We start from the raw sequence: 18,878 nt of genomic DNA on the forward strand, positions 1-18,878 counted from the left end.
AACGCCTTTATTTTGTCTTCTGAAATAGAGAAAAATAAACGTATTAGTGTGTATTTTAACAGTGAATTATTCTCTGATAACCAGACCATGCCTGATACACGGTGCGATAAAGCAGCCGATCCGACAGATTGGTACGATCTGGCTGCTCTATCGTACCATGTATGAGCATGATATCGGACAGAGCGCGCACATGTGGGGTCATACTTCGCACCCCCAGATCTTACTGCAGGCTAAGTTGATCTGGGGATGTGATGTGCGATACCATGCAGCGCTATGTGGGTGGGGGAGGGGGGAGCCGGCATATCTGGCAGTCAGCCACCCGATCGCACCGTGTGGTGGGATTGCCCGATATGTCGGACCCCCTGTCGCGTCGCACGGTGCATATCGCACCGTGTATGGCCAGCTACTTGTATTCTCACTGTCCAGAAGATGTTAAACTGTATATCATTGAAATCTGTATATTTAATGGTGTTTTATATTGTGTTTACCATTGTGTAAGCTCTATTTGTGTGGTTGTGTGTGCTTAAGATCGTTATACTAGCCTGTACCCGCACTTGTGATTGGCTTGTTTTTGAGGGCAGGCTTGTTTCAAGTAACTGCCTGGAGGTTTAGGATTAGATAAAATAAGTCTCCAAGTAAGAGTATAGTTGCTGGTCCTGATAGGGTTACTATAATATCCCTGTGTCTGACTGTCTTCAAATAAGCCACAGAACCTGTGTAAAGGCCCCAATACATCAGCGACAGCTTGTTTCCCAAACCGCAGTCCAACATGTTGCATTTTCCTGATTTGTTGATCCGACCAAAATATGACCATGATCAGCAAATCTGAGATTTTTAACATGAAGAAATCCACAGATGACGTTTCTGAGGTATATAATCGGGAAGCCGGCTGCCAGAATCCCAGCAGCCGGCTTCCGGACAGCTTTATTCCGCCATGGTTTAAATGACCTGCATCTATATCTAGACGGCGCTCATTTCCCCAACGCTGGGAGACAGGCGCCCGGCATCCCGAACGAGCGGATGCCGCGAGCGGACAGCCGCGGGGGGGGGGGAGGGTTAGGTTTAGGGCACCCGGGGGGGGAATTAGGGTTAGGCACCCCCCCCCCGGGAGGGTTAGGCTAGGGGAAGGGAGGGTTAGGGCTAGGCACCCCCGGGGGGGACTTAGGGTTAGGCACCCCCCCCCGAGGGACTTAAGTTCAGGCAGCGGGGAAGGTGGGGATTAGGGTTAGGCACAGGGGGGAGGTTAGGCACCCCTAAGGAGGGTTAGGGGGGGTTAGGTTAGATTAGTAGATACTACCTTACCACGATCGGGATTTTCAGCACTGCCAGGCTCTGCTGTTTTGTCGGGCTGCCGCTGCCGGGATTCGAACTCCCGGCCATGCGGCAGCCGGGATATCATACCGATTCCGTTGCTGACCGGCGGATCAGCAATTCCAATCAAATTGGGGAATCGGCAGGCAGATGTATGGGGTCCTTTTTTCATATGTGTCCCTAATTAGAGGGATATTCTAGCGACCCTAGGTCCAAACCTTTACAAAATGAACCAAATCTCAGTTTTTCAAAGATCCACTTAGACCTGTGGTTCATAATATTTTAAAGTGCTTGTACTTGTGGTTCATAATCTTTTAAAGTGCTTGTACTCCTTGCGTGTTTGTCATTTTTTTTTCTTGAACCATGTTAATTATTATTATGGATGATAATTTTGTAGCAGACAAGTAAATAGGTCCATAGGAAGTAAGTCTCTTGGGAGATTAAAACTACCATCCTAAAATTAGAAAAATTGTAAAAGCCTCCATCCCAACCTCAGGGAGCACTTTACCAAAAAACATATATATATATATCATCACATCACAATTCATTTAACAAAACATCCCTTACATCAATACAACATTTATCACAATGCAATATAAAAGAGGAACACATACAATGTCAGATTGATCACACTACAACAGTATATAAACCTGTTTGACCAACCGACTAAGGTTGGGACACAATACTGGTGCCAGTGCTGAATTGGAACACTGACTTTACTAGTAAAACTGAGAGTGTATGAAACCGTGTCTCGCACAGCTTGTGTGTTTTGTATCCACAATGGGTAGAGGTACCCCTGGTTAAGAACCCCTATCCTAGACTGTAGGCTTGTTGGTGTAGGGTCATCTTTACCTATTGTTTCATGTTTTTTGTTTCTATCACTATCCCCTCAATGTACAGCGCTGAATACTCTGTTGGCACTTTCGAAATAAAATATAATTTTAATTATTTATTTACTACACACACTATTTGGTTCCTTATTGTTTGAGTTTGAAAGGTAGTGATACATATACCTTGAACATCTGTTGCCAGATCATCCTCCTAAATCCTGCATGGCAGAATGTGTTGGTGTATGGGTTAGTGTTCAAATGTCACTTGGATTAGTCCACAACAGTAAACTGAAGGCATAAAAGTTTATATGCTCCCTAACCTTGTTGGCAACCTGAAGTGACTTTTTGCCACTTTATTCAGGCTCATATTGATGTTAGTAATAGTTTACTGATTTTTGATCAAAAAGGTTTTGATTTCTTCACTCTTCCATCTCGTTTCTCTACGGAGTGCAAGGTAAAATCAGTGATGTTGGTGGTCAGAGAGCAGCCACCTCCTAACATTGGCCTACCACAAAATCAGCGGTTCCCAATGTTTCAGAAGTGCTAATCCACCTGCGACCACCCTCGCCTCAGACTATTGATTTGCTGTTGCTTCATATTGTTACTGTCCCACCTAAATCATACATGTATTATGTATGTATACTCTTCACTCACAGCCAAGTACTGCAGCAGTAAAATCTAGAGGCTGGCATTGTACTGACTTGCATTGATATTTGCTTGTCCTTGAACTATTATAGAGTCTCAAATCCTTTGACTATTTACCACTATTCTATTCTTTTCCGTGTTTTGGGCCTGAGTCAGAGATGGACGCAAATGCCATCGCAGCTGTGATCTCTCATGGCGAACGATTGCAAAGCCGCACTCAAGCAGCTTTGTAATTCCGTCCTTCCTAATATGCAAATACAGCAGGAGGTGTATGACACCCCCTGCTGCATTTGCAATCCCAGCACTGTGACTGAGGTGGCAGGTTAGGGTCACCATCGCGACCGATGGTGAGGATGGTGGTGGACGCCGCGGCCAGCTGAGTAAGCCTTGGCTTACGCAGACTGGCCGGCTTGCGAGGCCAGGAAACTGCGTCCATGGACGCAGCCCCTGACCTTGCCATTCCTGGAAAACGGGGTTGACACGCCCCATTTCCGGGAACGCCAGTTGTACCCGCACCGCCCCTTAAATGCCTCTGCTAGTCAATCAGGCAGAGGCATAGAAGAGGCTGCGTGCAATCACGCAGGACCTGTTCTGCACATTCACAGAACAGGTCCTGCGCACTTGCAGATCTGCATTCAGCATTGCAGTTACGTGCAATACTAAATCAGCCCCATGGATTGCAGTTGCGAAAATATGCAAATGACTCATCTGCTATCTAGTGCTTTGAAATGCCCACTGAAGGCATTAACACCCACCTCATGCACAAAATCGGAAACCTCAAACTCAGTTAAAGCAGCCATCAGCCTACTAAGTAAGGCTAATTTCTGGATGCCCAGTGGCTAATTTATGGATGCCCAGAAAACCGTGTTTAAATGGTCCGACACACCTGTGGGTTTTTTTAGGCACCCCCCGGCTACCTCCTCCAAATGCTGACTACCTGTCACTCACCTTGCGAGTAAATCCTCTGTATGAGCTTGACCGCTATTCAATCGCTGCGCGTGCGACTTATGCGCAATGGCAAACAATCACTCAATCTGTGTAAATATCGGCATTGTCTCCATCTCTGAATTTTATCATCACTAATATATCTATAATGTGTATATTTTATACTGCTGGCATGTTTTTGTTAGTTAACTGAATATCATTTTCTTTTATAAGTTTATTCACTAGTTTTTGCTGTATCCTTGGAAACAGTTTAATGTTCATTCATCGTAAGAGTTGAAGAAGCTTTTCATAGGTGAGGAAAGTCACTGCATTAACAGGAAAGGCACGGAGACTATTGACTGTGAGTCCTTTCAAGAGCACACTGGCCCCTTCTTGTTTAATGCTCTTGTAAATACAGTCAAATATTCCCCGATATTGGACACCATACATGCCATCCATCTGCAAGCGAGACTTCATAACATCCATTGGGTTTGCAGCTGCCCATCCCACAGTTCCTGCACAGCCACCAGCAAAGAGCATAGTCCATGTGTCTAGAAGCATGAAGAAAACATCAGTGCATCAAATATTGTTGTATCCGAAAAAAACAGTTTGTGAATGGAAACACGTACACTAAGCAGCGAATGGACCCTTTGAGTGTGGAAGTGTCACCTCACACTACCCAACCAATAAGTATGTAGAAATATCACCAAAGAGCTCCTGCGGCACTAGACTATAATCGAATAACTGCGTGATCTTCTCATCCAGGTGTTCTACAACATCTTCTTTACCAAGAACACTCCAAAAGAAGAAAAATAAACAAAAATTGTGTAATACGTTCTAATTTTAAAATAATCGCAAACCAATTCATGGGTCTCCTACCAGAATTAGTGGTCTACATTCAAGGGTAGACACTTGAGCATGTGGGGGGAGCGGATCACACCGTTTTCTATCACGTGGTGGTGTTCCTGTTTTTCCACCCAATTCGTCATATGTCCAGTAAGCATAAAATAAATATAGAATGTCTGATAGTATAATACTGTATGTATTGTACGAAAAATGTCAACCAATTAAAAATAGAAAACAGGTAAGTATAAAGTGGACTCTCACCGGATGGTGGTGTCTACTCAATGGAAAAGTAGACAAAAAGCGCAGTTTTATCAAACACCATTCATCCCCAGGTGGAAAACCTTGTTACACCATCGGATAGGGGGTCTCATTCAGATCCGCTCGCGAGCACTGTACGCTCGCAAGCGGGTCAATGGTGCCCAAGTGTGCATGCGCACGACGGAGGGAGCTCCGTCGTGCGCATGCCCGAGACCCGGCGATCGACGGGGAAGCCGTCGCTCGGGGTCTCGCACCAAAGGGGGCGTGCTGTCGATGTTGAGTGACAGCACGCCCCCTTTGGTGGGAGTGCCGGGGGCGTGGCTGCCAGATGGAGGCGTTCCCATGGGATGTCAGTGGGAGTGATTTTGGCTCTGATAGAGCCAAAATCACTCCAGGGCTTGCGGTCACCGAGTACCTACTGCAGGCTCTCGTCGCAAGCCCGATGGTCGCGATGGTCTTGACCATCGCGACCATCATGGACGTTCGCATAAGCTGTGGGTGGTAACCCACAGCTATGCGTGCGTCCAAGAAGCCGCTCCAATTTTAGGTAGCACGGCCCTGATCCAGAGCGAGCGCTCTGGTCAGAGCGTCCAGCTCTGAATCAGGCCCAGGGTCCCACGGACTCTTGGAACACACGAAAGAAAGAGTGGAATTTGTTTGGTAGAGAACACTTATACGTCACTTCCTACGGAAGTGACATAGGACTCCTTGAAAGCGGGAACACTGGGTTAACTAGTGGTACTGGAATGGCTAAAGCGGATCGGGAATATTGTTTGTTTGAATAGGAATTAGAAGATAGTGGGTCTATGTCTGGTATTAGGAATTACTTTGTTTAATTGAGAGGGCTTTAAATAACAGCTCCCACTATACCTCCGTATATGCCTTGAGGAGGATACAGACTTGCGTATCGAAATGCATTGGCAGGAAAGGAGGAATCGTGGGACCCTGTTCGGTGGTGTGATGAGGTCTATCACCTGGGGATGCCTGGTGTTTGATAAAAAACTGCGCTTTTTGTCTACTTTGCCATCTAGTAGACAACACCATCCGGTGAGAGTCCACCTTATACTTACCTGTTTTCTATTTTTAATTGGTTGATGTTTTATTACAATATATAGAGTATTATACTATCAGATATTCTATATTTATTTTATGCTTACTGGACATATGATGAACTGGGTGGAAGAACAGGAACTACACCATGTGATAGAAAACGGTGTGATCCGCTCCCCCCACATGCTCAAGTGTCTACCCTTGAATGTAGACCACTAATTCTGGTAGGAGACCCATGAATTGGTTTGCGATTATTTTAAAATTCGAACGTATTACAATATTTTTTTTTCATTTTTCTTCTTTTGGAGTGTTCTTAGTAAAGAAGATGTTGTAGAACACCTGGATGAGAAGATCACACAGTTATTCGATTATAGTCTAGCGCCGCAGGAGCTCTTTTGTGATATTTCTACATACTTAATTGTTGTATCCTGATTAGTTGTAATAGTATACTGTGAAAGGTAAAGTTAATAGCACTGTTGAGTAAATATGCAGCAATAATTCGTATCATAGTTGTTCTTAAACTCAGTTCCATTTATAAGAGAGTAAAGACACTGAAACAAAATTGAAAGTGCAGCTCTGGAAAAGTGATTTGTGATCTAGTGGAGCCAGCAGAAATAGAACGTGCATATATTAATCATAATTACTGCTTAGAAATTGGTGCAACAGTAAATATGACATAGAGGAGAAAGGATGTATATGGAGATGAGGTTGGAGATTTAAGGGGTTGAAGACATTGTAGGTGAGAGAGAGAGGAGTTTTAATTTGAGTCTGGATGGGATTGGAAGCCAGAGGAGTGAGTGACAAAGGAGTCAGCAGAGGTACAGTGGTGAGTGAATAAACTGAGGTGGGCAGCGGTGCTGAGAATGCATTGAATAGGGTAAGGCATGAGTGGGGTGAGCCAGAGAGGAGTAATGCTGATAATTGTGTGGATGATAGTTTTATGGGCTTCCAGGATGAGGAAGGACCTGATCCTGGAAGCAGGAAAATCTGAATGTGCGGGATGAAGGAGAAAGCACAGTCAAGGATGATACACTGACAGAGGAGAGGTTGATGTTGTCATCACAGAAGGAGAAGGGTGGAGGAGAGAGGGCCTTGGAAGGGGGAAAGACTTTGAGTTCAGTTTTAGAGATGTTAAGTACGAGGAAGCATTCGGTCATCCATGAAACGATGGTTGATAGATAGTTGTGATGCAGGAGAGGACAGGCGGTGAAAGGACAGAGGAAGAGTGGTAAATTTGAGTGTCATCTACATACACATGGTATTGAAGGCCGAAGGACCTGATGATCCCTCAGAGAGTAGATGCATAGAAGGAAAACAGAAGAGAAGGGAACCAAGGACAGATCAGTGGGGAATACTGAAATAATAATCTCCAGTAGTTGCAAATGCAGGCTACGGTATATACGCTGTTGGTGAAATTCAAAAGATCCATCGGCAGAATAGACTTGAATGTACTCTAAATCAGGCCTGGATTGTTGCCAAACTGCTAATATGAAAATACAGATGTGCCCACATACATCTATCCTCCATGCGCCACGCCACACAACGCTTCAGCTCATTGTGACTCAGTAGTGCCTAGCGTCTTTTCATGCGTCGTCTTACCTTTAAATGGGTCTTATCCACACAGTGATGCGAATATGTAGCACAATAAGCTTCTGCTGATTAAAATGCTATGCAGCATGTCTATGTTCTGTGTGTGACTGCGGGTGTATCTGCATGCTAAACACTACGTTACAGCCGCTGACACTGTAACGTAGCATTTCGCATGCAGATACACCCACACTCGTTCAGAGAACATAGACATGCTGCATAGCACAAGCCGCTTCTGCTGATTCAAATTATATCTGCATCGCTGTGCAAATAAGACTCATTTGAAGGTAAAAAGACGCCCAGCACTACTGAGTCACGCTGCGACTAGAAGGGCTGTTTAACGCGCCAGGAGGCTAGATGTATGTGGATTGTGGACCCATCTGTAGTGAGGTTGATGCTGCATCCAAAGTGTATATTAGTCACATATTCAACCTGTTTTATGATTAAATATTTTGCCTAAGGTATACAATTTGTTTTTCTATAGCTACTCCACTAAAAATGTGCTCCATTTCAACATGAGCATATAACAATACACCAAAACTGAAAACATACATGTAATACAGAGAAACGTTTTTCACCCATCACAGGTGTATGGCTTGTTCATACAGTATAGGGCCTGATTCAGAGGCAGACTCTAATGCAATTGCAGCTACGAAAATATGTTAATGGTTGCAAAGATTACCCGAGCATAAGGAGCCGGCTGCTGCCTTCTTATATGCGTACGACATCGCCTACCCTGCGTAAATATCGATAACATCGACGCACATCGAGCAGCCACCTTGCCCTTGCGGAAGGTCTGAACTGCCAGCCTTGGGAGCTCTTCTGACATGCAGAGCTGCGTGTGTAATCACCGTAGCTAATTTATGCACGCCCATGTAACAGCGTACAAACAGACACTCATGCGTTTCTCAGACCACCCCCATAAACGCTGTCAACCTGTCACTCCCTCTGCGATGGATTCCTCTGTGTATCCGTAGTCTCAATTGTCGAAGCTGGATTATTGGCTGAGACAAGATCAGTTTAAAATTGAATTGCAGCGACACCATCTTGCGACTGGCCGCAAGACGCCATTTTGCGAAATGGCCGCTTAAGCGCCATTTTAGATAAACTCACATTTTAGTACATGTGGCGATAATACCATTAGCATCATGCGAATGCATCTGTGACCATTATCATATGTTACGGCGATTCACTAAAAGCCTATTTCATTACTTTACGTATTATAAAGGATATATTCCAGAAATGGCTTTACAGTATTGCATTAAGCAAGTGGCCAGGTGACAACTGGCTTGTGTAGATAAGCTTCCTGCATAGTGTTTGTTCACTACGGGTGGTCTGGCTAGAATAAATAAGCAAGCTTCCTGCAATGACATGATTTCAAGGGCTGGAGTGTCACCTTAGGTCTGTCTCTTGTAGTTGGGATATTTTGCATTTTCACACAAGAGACTGACAGAGGTATCTTTCCTTTGGACACAGGAAAGGTGGGAGGGCCTGCTGACAGGACATGTAGAACTATCTGGCCCAGCATGCTAAAATGTTAGAGACAAATGCACTCATCTTCATACACACATTAAATATGTCTTTATACCAAACCCTGAATACCCACACATTTCATATTCACTCATAAGGTTCAATAAGCATCAAAATGTATGAATTAAGGCCGTCATTCAGAGCCGTACGCTCTGAGCAGAGCGCACGCTCTGCATGAGGGCCGGGCTCCATTTTCATGGAGCGTCCTCCTGGACGCTCGTATAGCTGTGGGTCACCACCCACAGGCTATACGAGCGTGCTTTGTGATGGCCGCGATGGTCGAGACCATCGCGACCATCGAAATTGCGAGCCGGAGCCTGCGGTTGAGGTTTTCAACCGCAAGCTCCGGAGTGATTTTGGCTCTATCAGAGCCAAAATCACTCCCACTGACATCACTAGTGATGTCAGTGGGCCGGCTTCTGACGGGAGGCGTTCCCGTGGGAACGCCCCCGTCAGGGAGGCACGCCCCCGGCACGCCCACCAAAGGGGGCGTGCTGTCAATCAACATTGACAGCACGCCCCCTTTGATCGGACACAACGAGCGAAGGAAAGTCCTACGATCGTCGTGTCTGGCGCATGCGCACGACGGAGCTCCCTCCGTCGTGCGCATGCTCAGTGCAGACCATCGACCCACTTGCGAGTGGACAGCGGCTCACGAGTGGGTCTGAATCAGGCCCTAAGTTGGTTCAGCTAGTTTAAATGCTGAGAAATAAAGATATTTGATAACTAAGGTATTATACATGATAAGCAAGTTGTGTTTGGTTTTGTTCTGATGCATATGTTTTTTACAGCATCCTGGTGTTATTGGTGGAGAGATTGCATCATGCAAACTCAAGTTATGGATCGCAGAACTTACAAGCAACAAAAATGTTTAAATGTTAGAATGTTACAGAGGGCGTTACTAGAAAGATTCCCCTGCTGTTAGAGGCAGGGAGAGTCTATTTGAACCAGCCTGTTAAATGTGCTGTCACATATGCTTCTCCTCTGGGAACCAATGACATCAGCAAGAAACTTCCCCATTGTCCTGTTTTAGTCTGGGGGGGATAAATATGTGTGCCCGGATTCTGTTTTTTTAGTCCATGCTGAATGCTGTATGTACTGAGGGTCTCTTACTGATGCCTATCTCCGTGTCCGGAGGCGCAGCGTATGTATACTGTACTTGGGTCTGTATGATTTCCTTTTACGCCTAAATTGTGTATGTATCAATTGCGTGTAACTGACTGAACTTTTACCTGAATAATACTTGTGCTTTGGAACCACAGATTCCACTCCTGTCTTTATTTGCGGTCAGGCTGCGTATGTAAATTGGTGTTATTCTTAGAGGTTTATAGGAAGGATTTTAGAAAGGTATAGGCAGTGGTATATAGAGGTTCATTTTAAAATCAACACAATGCAAATGCTGCGGCTTATACACATGTGCAATGGCAAACTGTCGCTCGATCTGCCTGCGTAATCGCCTTTGCGTCCAGCTCTAAATCAGGCCCATAAATCAGTTTTGGAGGCAAAATATAGGCATAAACATCTGGCTGCAAAATCTCAGTCTTACATGTGTATTTTCAGTTGCCCATATCTTAAACAACACAATGTACAATTTGATCATTATCACCACTGTACCTTTGGTGTGTTTAAAATAAATAACCAATACCAGTGCTAGAGCCTGGGCTATTTACTGCTAAATATGTAACCTGCATCAGGTTGTGTCCTAATGGGTTGGTCACAGGAAAACCTACAGCGTGTTCCAATGGGCATTGAAAGATGTGGGAATGCTGGGACTAATAGCTCCACAGCTGCCAGCGTACCCAATGACTGCCACACCTTGCTGGAACTTGTACTTCCATAATAGCATTTCATCTCATTTTAACTTTAAACATAACATATCATCTTACCTGGCATTTCACCATCATTGGTCATCCACTTACAAAGACCTTCATAAGTTAAGAAGTATATGCCAATAGTGGGCACATCCCGTAGAGCCAATGCAGTAGACCCCCTGTAGAGACCCATAATGCCTTCCTCTCTGAATATGCGGACTGCACAGTAAACTGGGCCACGGTATTGAGCCTGGAGATTGCCTGGTTTTGCTTGTAAACCAAATGACTCTGTTTGGTTCTGTAACCTCACTTTAATCAAGTCAACTGGTGCTGTGAAATATACCTGCAGTTGTAAGAGTGAATATATATGTTCAATCATTAGGAAGTGCTCCATTAAAAAGTATACCTTACAATGAAAGATGACATGCTCAGATTAGTAACTGCTATATGTTTGTATATTAAAGTGTGGTGGCGATTCTTGATGTCCCTGCTCCAGGGACACCTCTTCCTGGCTTAATCCCTGCTTCATACTGTATGTCAGAGCTTTTGTTCTGCATTCTTATGTATGACTAACCGGCTTGGAGGAAATCAGCCTTAATCTATATACAAGAACTGATTGCTCAAATGAAAAGCAGTATTATCTGAGCAATAGAATGGCTGTCATTGTGACTCAGGGCAGTCATAAAAGAGAAAATCTACCGAATAAGGGCCTAATTCAGAGATGAACATGATTCCGATGTTTTCGCAAATGGCGATGCTTTTTTCTACTGCGCAGAGAGGTTGCAGAGAGGTTCTATTTGCAAAGTGATTGACACACAGGACTGTTTGTGGGGGGTGGAGACTTAAACGCAGGTGTGTCGCAACCGTTTTCGAGACATGTCAGCCTGTGACTGCGATCCTGTTCACAGTTGTGAAGGCTCCAGCGTCTCATTTCCGACAGCCATTTTGAGTAATCGTAGGGTTTTGATAATCGACTGATCTGCATCCAATGCTGCATCTTTGTACACAAGTGCTTGGATTTGCAAAGCCAGTTGGTGTCTCAATACAAATCCCGGCAGCTTCGACATTTGCATATTTTCCCACAGTCCCTGCGTACCAAGGCGCAGTCCTGACGGGATTTATGTCCATCTCTGAATCGAGCCCTAAAGCTAACAATAAATAAAAAAAGTCAGAAAAAAAAGATGGCAGATTCTCAAACTACTAAATCTTCAGATAAGTAATGAAAAACTTACTTGAACAAAGCCTGAAAAGCAGCCGGCCAGGAAAACATGATGGTTTTTTGGTGGGTTTCTCCAGTCCTTACATGTTGTGCCAGATAAATAATATAATGCATTGCTATATGATCCAAATATTATGGAATTACTGATTGCCACACTGCCCACAGGAAAACTCATTCCTTTAAAAAATCCAAAAATCTAAAATATGAAGAGAAAAGTAAAGTAAGATCAAGTTAACAGGCAGCAAAAAGAAATCCTTCTTCTTTTTTTTTTTTCCATTCATTAGTTCGAAAACAACCGGACATCTAAGCTGACAGCTCAGTACAAAGATCATTTAATGGGATATACAAACTGAAGCTTCAACACCAATATAATATAAATGCTAACTGCTGTGAAGAGAGCATACCTACTGATATTCCCCAAATCAGAACTGCTGCCCATAATCAGGGCAGTTTAAAGGTTTGAAAAAACACTTTATCCTATATGTAGTGGGGGTCACACGAGGACCCCTGCTTTAAGCCTTGAAGTGGTGGGAATCTGCCTGCCTCAGGTGAAGGGTACAGGAAGCCGGGAGGTGGTGGGAGTTGTCCCACCTCCTGCAAAGACCACATGGTGGCCGTGGCTGAACCAGGACTGGTTTAGCCAAAGACACAGAATTAGGTAGGACTCTAGGTGGGACCCTGTCCAATTCTATTGTATTTTTATTGTCCGTCATTAGGCTTGTGCACATTAGGGCCTAAGCACCAAAGCTGATCCTATTGTTAGGCGGGTAATAGGCCTGAGCAGCAAAGGGCGTTGGCCTTATATAGTCGGTGAAAACATTGTGTAGGCAGTACTAGGCTGAGGGCATTAGGCCCCAGATAGACTCTTTGAGTACCATTGTGTAGGCAGCACTAGACTGATTCACCGAGGGCATTAGGCCCTAAATAGTGTATGTTAAATCCATTGTGACTGTTGGCGGCACTAGGCCAAGGCCCTATGTAAGCCTCATTGTGTAGGCGGTACTAGGCCGAGGCGCTGTGGACATTAGGCCATACAGCCACCTTCATCCCTTTATTAGGCAGGCACTAGGCCTGAGGAAGTAGGATGGCATTCGGCCCTGTAGGCTTATCGCTACTTGCCAAGGGCAGGCCTGAGTTGCTCAGGGCACCAGACTCTGCTTTGCCCTGTTTCAGGCTCCTGGTCTGTGTGGGCCCGGTTAGAAGAAAGGTGCTGTGATAGGTATATGATTGTTATTGCCTAGTCTAGAAATTGCATTGTATGTACCAGTTTTGCATTGTTTGAGTAAATGCATTGTGGGGAGCCAGTAGTAGCAGGTGGATAGGTGAGTGCACTACACCCATTCACCCATTCTGGATAGTTGTTGTTCACCAGGTCAGCTAGAGTTAGGGCCCTGATGCATGAATTAATGTATGTAAGTATGAGTAGCCAGGTTGTTGAGGGTGGCACACTCTAGGAAACAGACTGCGAAGGACAGCCATGAAGGTGGGCTGGTGTTTATTTGCAGGTAACGATATTGGATCCATCTATTCATTAAGATGGCAAGGGTACATCCGGTAAGCATATTCTGTGTATTGTGTGTGATCCCCATTCCACCCCCTTTCTTTTGGGCGAATTCGATCTTTTGCATCTCGGTGTTTGGAACAAAATCTGAGGCTAAAAGTGCCATTCACTCCCTCCCAGTGGAGGTCATCCTGCAGTAGCGTGTCTTCTTTCCTTTGCAGGGTCTAAGAATGAGTTTATATGCGCTTTCGACCTGCGTTCAAGGACCGTTGACTGCAGTTTCATCGACAGCCTGAAGCATCGAGTGGCATGAGGAAGTGCCCAACTACTGGCTTTTGCACACCATATAGCCACTCCACTCTACTAAGACTCATCCACTCACTGGTCATCTCTACTTTGGGCTACGGTAACCTCTTCCTATCTGGCCTCCCTGAATCCCACCTCTCTGCATTCCAATCTGTCTTCAATGCTGCTGCTCGACCCATCTCCAAACATACTACATCTGCCTCCTCTCTCCTACAAGTCCTATACTGGCTCCCCTTCTTCAGAATCCAATTCAAGTTTCTCACACTCACTTATAAAGCCCTTACCCAATCCTTTCCCATTTACATCTCTGACCTTCTCTCCCTTCACACTCCAGCCCACCCTCTTCACTTCTTAAATGAATGCCGCCTCTCCTGCCAGCTGATTACTTCCTCCTACTCCCACCTCCAAGATTTTGCCTGTGCTGCTTCCTACCTCTGGAATTCTCTCCCTTTCTCCAACTCTACAAAACTTTAAACGGACTCTCAAGACCCACTTCATCACCAAAGCCTTTCAGGTCTCATCCTAACCTACTGCCCCATGCTTAATGTCTACCTCATCTGGTCCACCCCTGTGTCTGCCCCTCCCCTCTAGAATGTAAGCTCTCACGGCAGGGCCGTCCTTCATGTGATTTTACTTCCCTTACTTATACTATCATCTACTCCTAACTCCCCCATCTACTCCATACTTCCTACAACGGCATCTAACCCTTGGTTTCTGCCACCCTGCTACTTATTTAAATGTGTTATGACAGCAGATGCAGCAATGTTTATAAACCATGTACTTGTCCTGCATTATCTTGTACTGTAAATTACGGTTTTCTTGTTTTTGCTTATTTTGTTTATATACTTTGTTAGGCACTGCGGAACCCTTGTGGCGCTATATAAATAAAGGATAATAATATTCACAAGGGGTGTTATTGGGCTATAGAAATCTTGGCAGCATTCAGAGTCATGGCTGCTGCAGCTACACTGTTCGACCTGCGTGTGTGTCAGATCGACACATCGACAATGCCACCTAAGTTCTGTGCATGCACTGTAACAGCACATGAACAAGGTAATGTGCCCTTGAGGGGACTCAAACCTGAAATGGGCATTTACTGTGGACATTATTATATCTATAGTACCAACTACATTTTGTGTTAATTTAATTTATAGCAATTTATGTTTGCTCATCCAGTTGATACTACATTGTTTATAAGCAATCGTTTTATACATATTTATAATAGTTTACTAGGACTGTAAATGCAGTTGGTTTGACAGCATAGCACTAAATTATTTTATTAGAGGAAGAGTCTGACTGTTTCTATAATTTTCAATGAACTTGATGGTTTATGTATGTCACAGGAGTGCATTGACTTACTATGGGGTGGTTGTCCATTAAGAAGGGCCTCAGTGTGCAGCAGAGCCATGAGCACTGCACTGAACTAGAGAACGTTTATGGGAAGCTTTGCCTCATCTAGGGCCTGAAGCCCCTGCAGGTAAAGATTCATGGGCACTGCTCCCCAAGCCTGCTGACTGACATTTGTGGTGTTGATGGTCTAAGTGCATATGAAGAAGGGGAACCCAGCTGAAATTGCATCTGTTCAGCCACCACAGAAGTGACTGAATAGCTGGTGGCAACAAATGTGCATAAAAAATATCGTGCCACAAGATGGCGCTGGATATACAACCAAACACAAAAAATATATACTAAAGATACTTAGTCCATATGTAATAATTCAATATGAAAAAGGGTCCTTTCAGGCAATCGTTCTTTCAATGTGGAAATCCCAAATGTTCAAGTGGTCTCCGTTTTGTATATAAGAATCAGGCTCTGAATCAGGGCGACCACCCACAGCTATAGCGAGCGGCCATGATGAGGGTCGCGATGCTCAAGACCATCGTGACCTTCGGGCTTGCGACGAGACCCTTGTGGTAGGGTCTCGTTCATCGCAAGCCCCAGAGAGCTTTCGGCTCAAACAGAGGGGCCGCCCCCAAACGGCAAGCGTTCCCTCGGGGAACGCCTCCGTTTGGGCAGCCACCCCCCGGCCCGCCCACCAAAGGGGGCGAGATGTCACTCAACATCAACAGCTCGCCCCCTTTGGTGCGAGACCCGGAGCGACTGATTGCCCGTCGCTAGCCGGGTCTCGCGCATGCGCACGACGGAGCCGGCTCCGATGTGCGCATGCGTTGTGGGCCACCATCGACCCGGTTGTGAGCGCTCAGCGCTTGCGACCGGGTCTGAATCAGGCCCTAAGTATCTTTAGCATATATTTTTTGTTTGGTTGTATATCCAGCGCCACCTTATGGCACAATATTTTTTATGCACATTTATTATTCAGGATTTTGTGAGATGCTAGCTTTCGTGCCGCATAAAAGGCTGCAGATTTTGCGCACTCGTTACATAGCCTCTGTTTTCCTATAGCTGGTGGCAACAACCTGAAGAGCTGAGTACATTACTCATGAGACGTAAGTCAGCTTACAATTGTCCATAAGATCATATTATGTATACCTTCTTTCCCTCTCTGATAGATAGATATATATATATATACTGATTTACCTCCTTACTTACAGCCACATTTGTGAGCTTGGACTATTTACATTGATACCAGCGCTGTCAGGTGATTCCTGACTAAAGTACACTATACTGCAAGGATTTCACTGAGACTTACAGATAAGCCTTTTGTTTTTTTTATTCTATGTACGTTTTAATGCTTTTTGTGTTTGCTGTGTTAGTGCAATAAATATAATTTCAAAAAACATTTTTCACTATGGAGAATTTATTTAATCTCTGCATGCCATTTGATAGCCTTTACATGTCCATGTGAAGATAGAAGTCGTGTACAAGGTATAACCTAGATAAACCTTTAAGAATTACCATCTGGTACACAGACTTTAATATTGGCACTTTACCCTCAGATATGCTGCCTGCCTATATATTGACAATGTATTATTACCCAATATGGCAGCAGGCTTTATTTTGCAGAATTCAGCAATAGGAGAATTAAGAGAATATTGCAGCTGGTTAAGGATTGCCTGTAGTGGATGTGACCCCTGAGGTGGGTGTTTCCAGAGCTCTAACAGGTGCTGCGTATTTGGTTATTTAGGGGCTATTTATATTGTGGTTGCTAGACAGGTAAAGGCGCATATCCACTACACGATAAATGACATCGTTATCGTTCATTAATCATGCAGTGAATATGCCAGCAATGACCAGCGTTGCGCAGTCCCGCTGGTCGTTGTTGGCATCTGCCATCGCCTGGACATGCAGGCCAACTGCCGATATCGACAGGTTGTGCATGTTCGGGGATGAGGGAGGGTGCCTGCATATCGTTCAGTGTGGGCACAATATCCACTGCAGAGTATGATGAACGATTACGATGTTGTAATCATACAGTCGTTCTACACTCGTGTAGTGGATATGCACCTTTAGTTACATTTGGGATGGTGATGCAGTGATCATGATTAAGGCCCCTGCGGCTCGAAACATCTACTTGTGATATTTCTTTATTAAACACTGCCTCTCTATACATGATTGATTGAGATATTTATATATATATATATATATATGTGTGTGTGTGTGTGTATGTATTATGTGTATATATATATATATATATATATATATATATATAATAAAATCAATCTGATACAAAAATTTTAATAATCTAAAAAGTCCAGAACAGAAGCTAATTAAATGGGTACATAAAGACTTCACACTACAGTATCTTTCCTCTAGCAAAAGATAATGTAAGTCTTCATACAATTGTTATATTGGTAGTATATATATATATATATATATATATACATATATATATACATACATATACACAGTATGTAGTGTAAAACGTTAAACTAATTGCTTTGTTCCTAGTGTTCCATTTTAGAGTTAACTTGATTCCCTTTGACATAAAACTTTCCATAAAATAACAATAGCTCTCCCAGTGCCTTATTCAGAGATGGCGCAGTCGTGAAATGTTATTTGTACTGCGCATGCGTCCGAGTCGCGCTGTGCATGTGTGCTGATGGTTACCGCCGGGGGGATGCAGAATGAATTTGGGCTCAGAGAGAGGCAATTTCATTGAGAGTTCCTGGGTGGTAACGGGGTGGCCATCTAGACGTGGGACTGCGTCTTTATTCGCAGTTGCACTGGTACTGGCGGCAATGTTCCGATGGACATTTTGAGCAACTATAGGGCTGCCCTAGTGCCCGATAGTGCAACTTTTTACGCAAAGCGTCAGAATAGCTGCGACATTAGTATAAAGACACAGTTGACCTGCGTAAAAAGGCGCAGCTGCATTAGCATCCACCTCTGTATCAGGCCTACAATGCCCAGATTAAGGAAATGAATCTGCACCTGTGAATTGTGTATTTAATGTGTGTACTGCCCGTTTCATCAGAATTGTAGCAATTATGGAAGTACAGTTGTGCATATAGATAATCAAAAATATGCACATTGCCTTGAGGATGTAACTGGATTCCCTTCCGTCTTACCGCTGGTTACAAAATATCAGGTTTAATGTAATATCCAACTTCTAAAGTGGGAAGGCATGGATGTCATCTTCTAGGTATAAGATTATGCCTTCTGTTATATATACTGATATCATTGTCTTGTGTTTGGTGGCATAATAGCTACATTATACTCTTCAATTGGAGTACACAATATACTTACTGTTTCTTTCTTGTAAGTTTTCACTACGCAGTCTATAATTCCATGATACCTGGACTGTGTCTGTAGGCGAACCTGCAACATAACATTCATAATATTATTATGTTAATGTGGACAGGTTGTAATTTAAAACATATATCTATATTTAGTAATAAACCAGACTGGATGTTACTCTGTTATATCTCACCCATTCAGTTTACGCATTAATTAAACCTGTGTTCACCTTTATTGTGTCTATTGGATGTCCAACAACAAGCCCAAGAGCGCCTGAAAAAGAGCAAAAAAAGGAAAGTAATTTGAAACATTAGATAGATAGAGATAGATAGATAGATAGATAGATAGATAGATATATCTATCTCATATACACAATGATGCACTTCAATGATGCACTTCAGTGCAAAATAATCCTTTAAAGT

General features: G+C 44.0%; 1 protein-coding gene across 2 annotated transcripts in view; it reads right to left on the reverse strand.

The window, feature by feature from the left end:
* Positions 1–3,113: 3,113 nt before the first annotated feature.
* Positions 3,114–18,878, reverse strand: part of SLC25A45 (solute carrier family 25 member 45) — an 88,714-nt gene continuing 72,949 nt past the window's right edge. The window contains exons 3-7 of one of the 2 annotated variants that reach the window (XM_088471081.1): positions 18,686–18,729; positions 18,466–18,537; positions 12,025–12,207; positions 10,868–11,135; positions 3,114–4,261 (exon numbers count right to left, since the gene is read on the reverse strand). In XM_088471081.1, coding sequence (XP_088327207.1) covers positions 3,993–4,261; positions 10,868–11,135; positions 12,025–12,207; positions 18,466–18,537; positions 18,686–18,729 — 836 coding nt within the window. In that variant the 3' untranslated portion in view covers positions 3,114–3,992. Of the gene's footprint in view, positions 4,262–10,867; positions 11,136–12,024; positions 12,208–18,465; positions 18,538–18,649; positions 18,730–18,878 lie in introns of those variants that run through there. The other variant, XM_088471082.1, reaches the window with a different exon arrangement.

The sequence above is a fragment of the Taudactylus pleione genome, unplaced genomic scaffold, assembly GCF_031769625.1.
Source record: "Taudactylus pleione unplaced genomic scaffold, aTauple2 ptg000109l, whole genome shotgun sequence".
Lineage (NCBI taxonomy): Eukaryota > Metazoa > Chordata > Amphibia > Anura > Myobatrachidae > Taudactylus > Taudactylus pleione.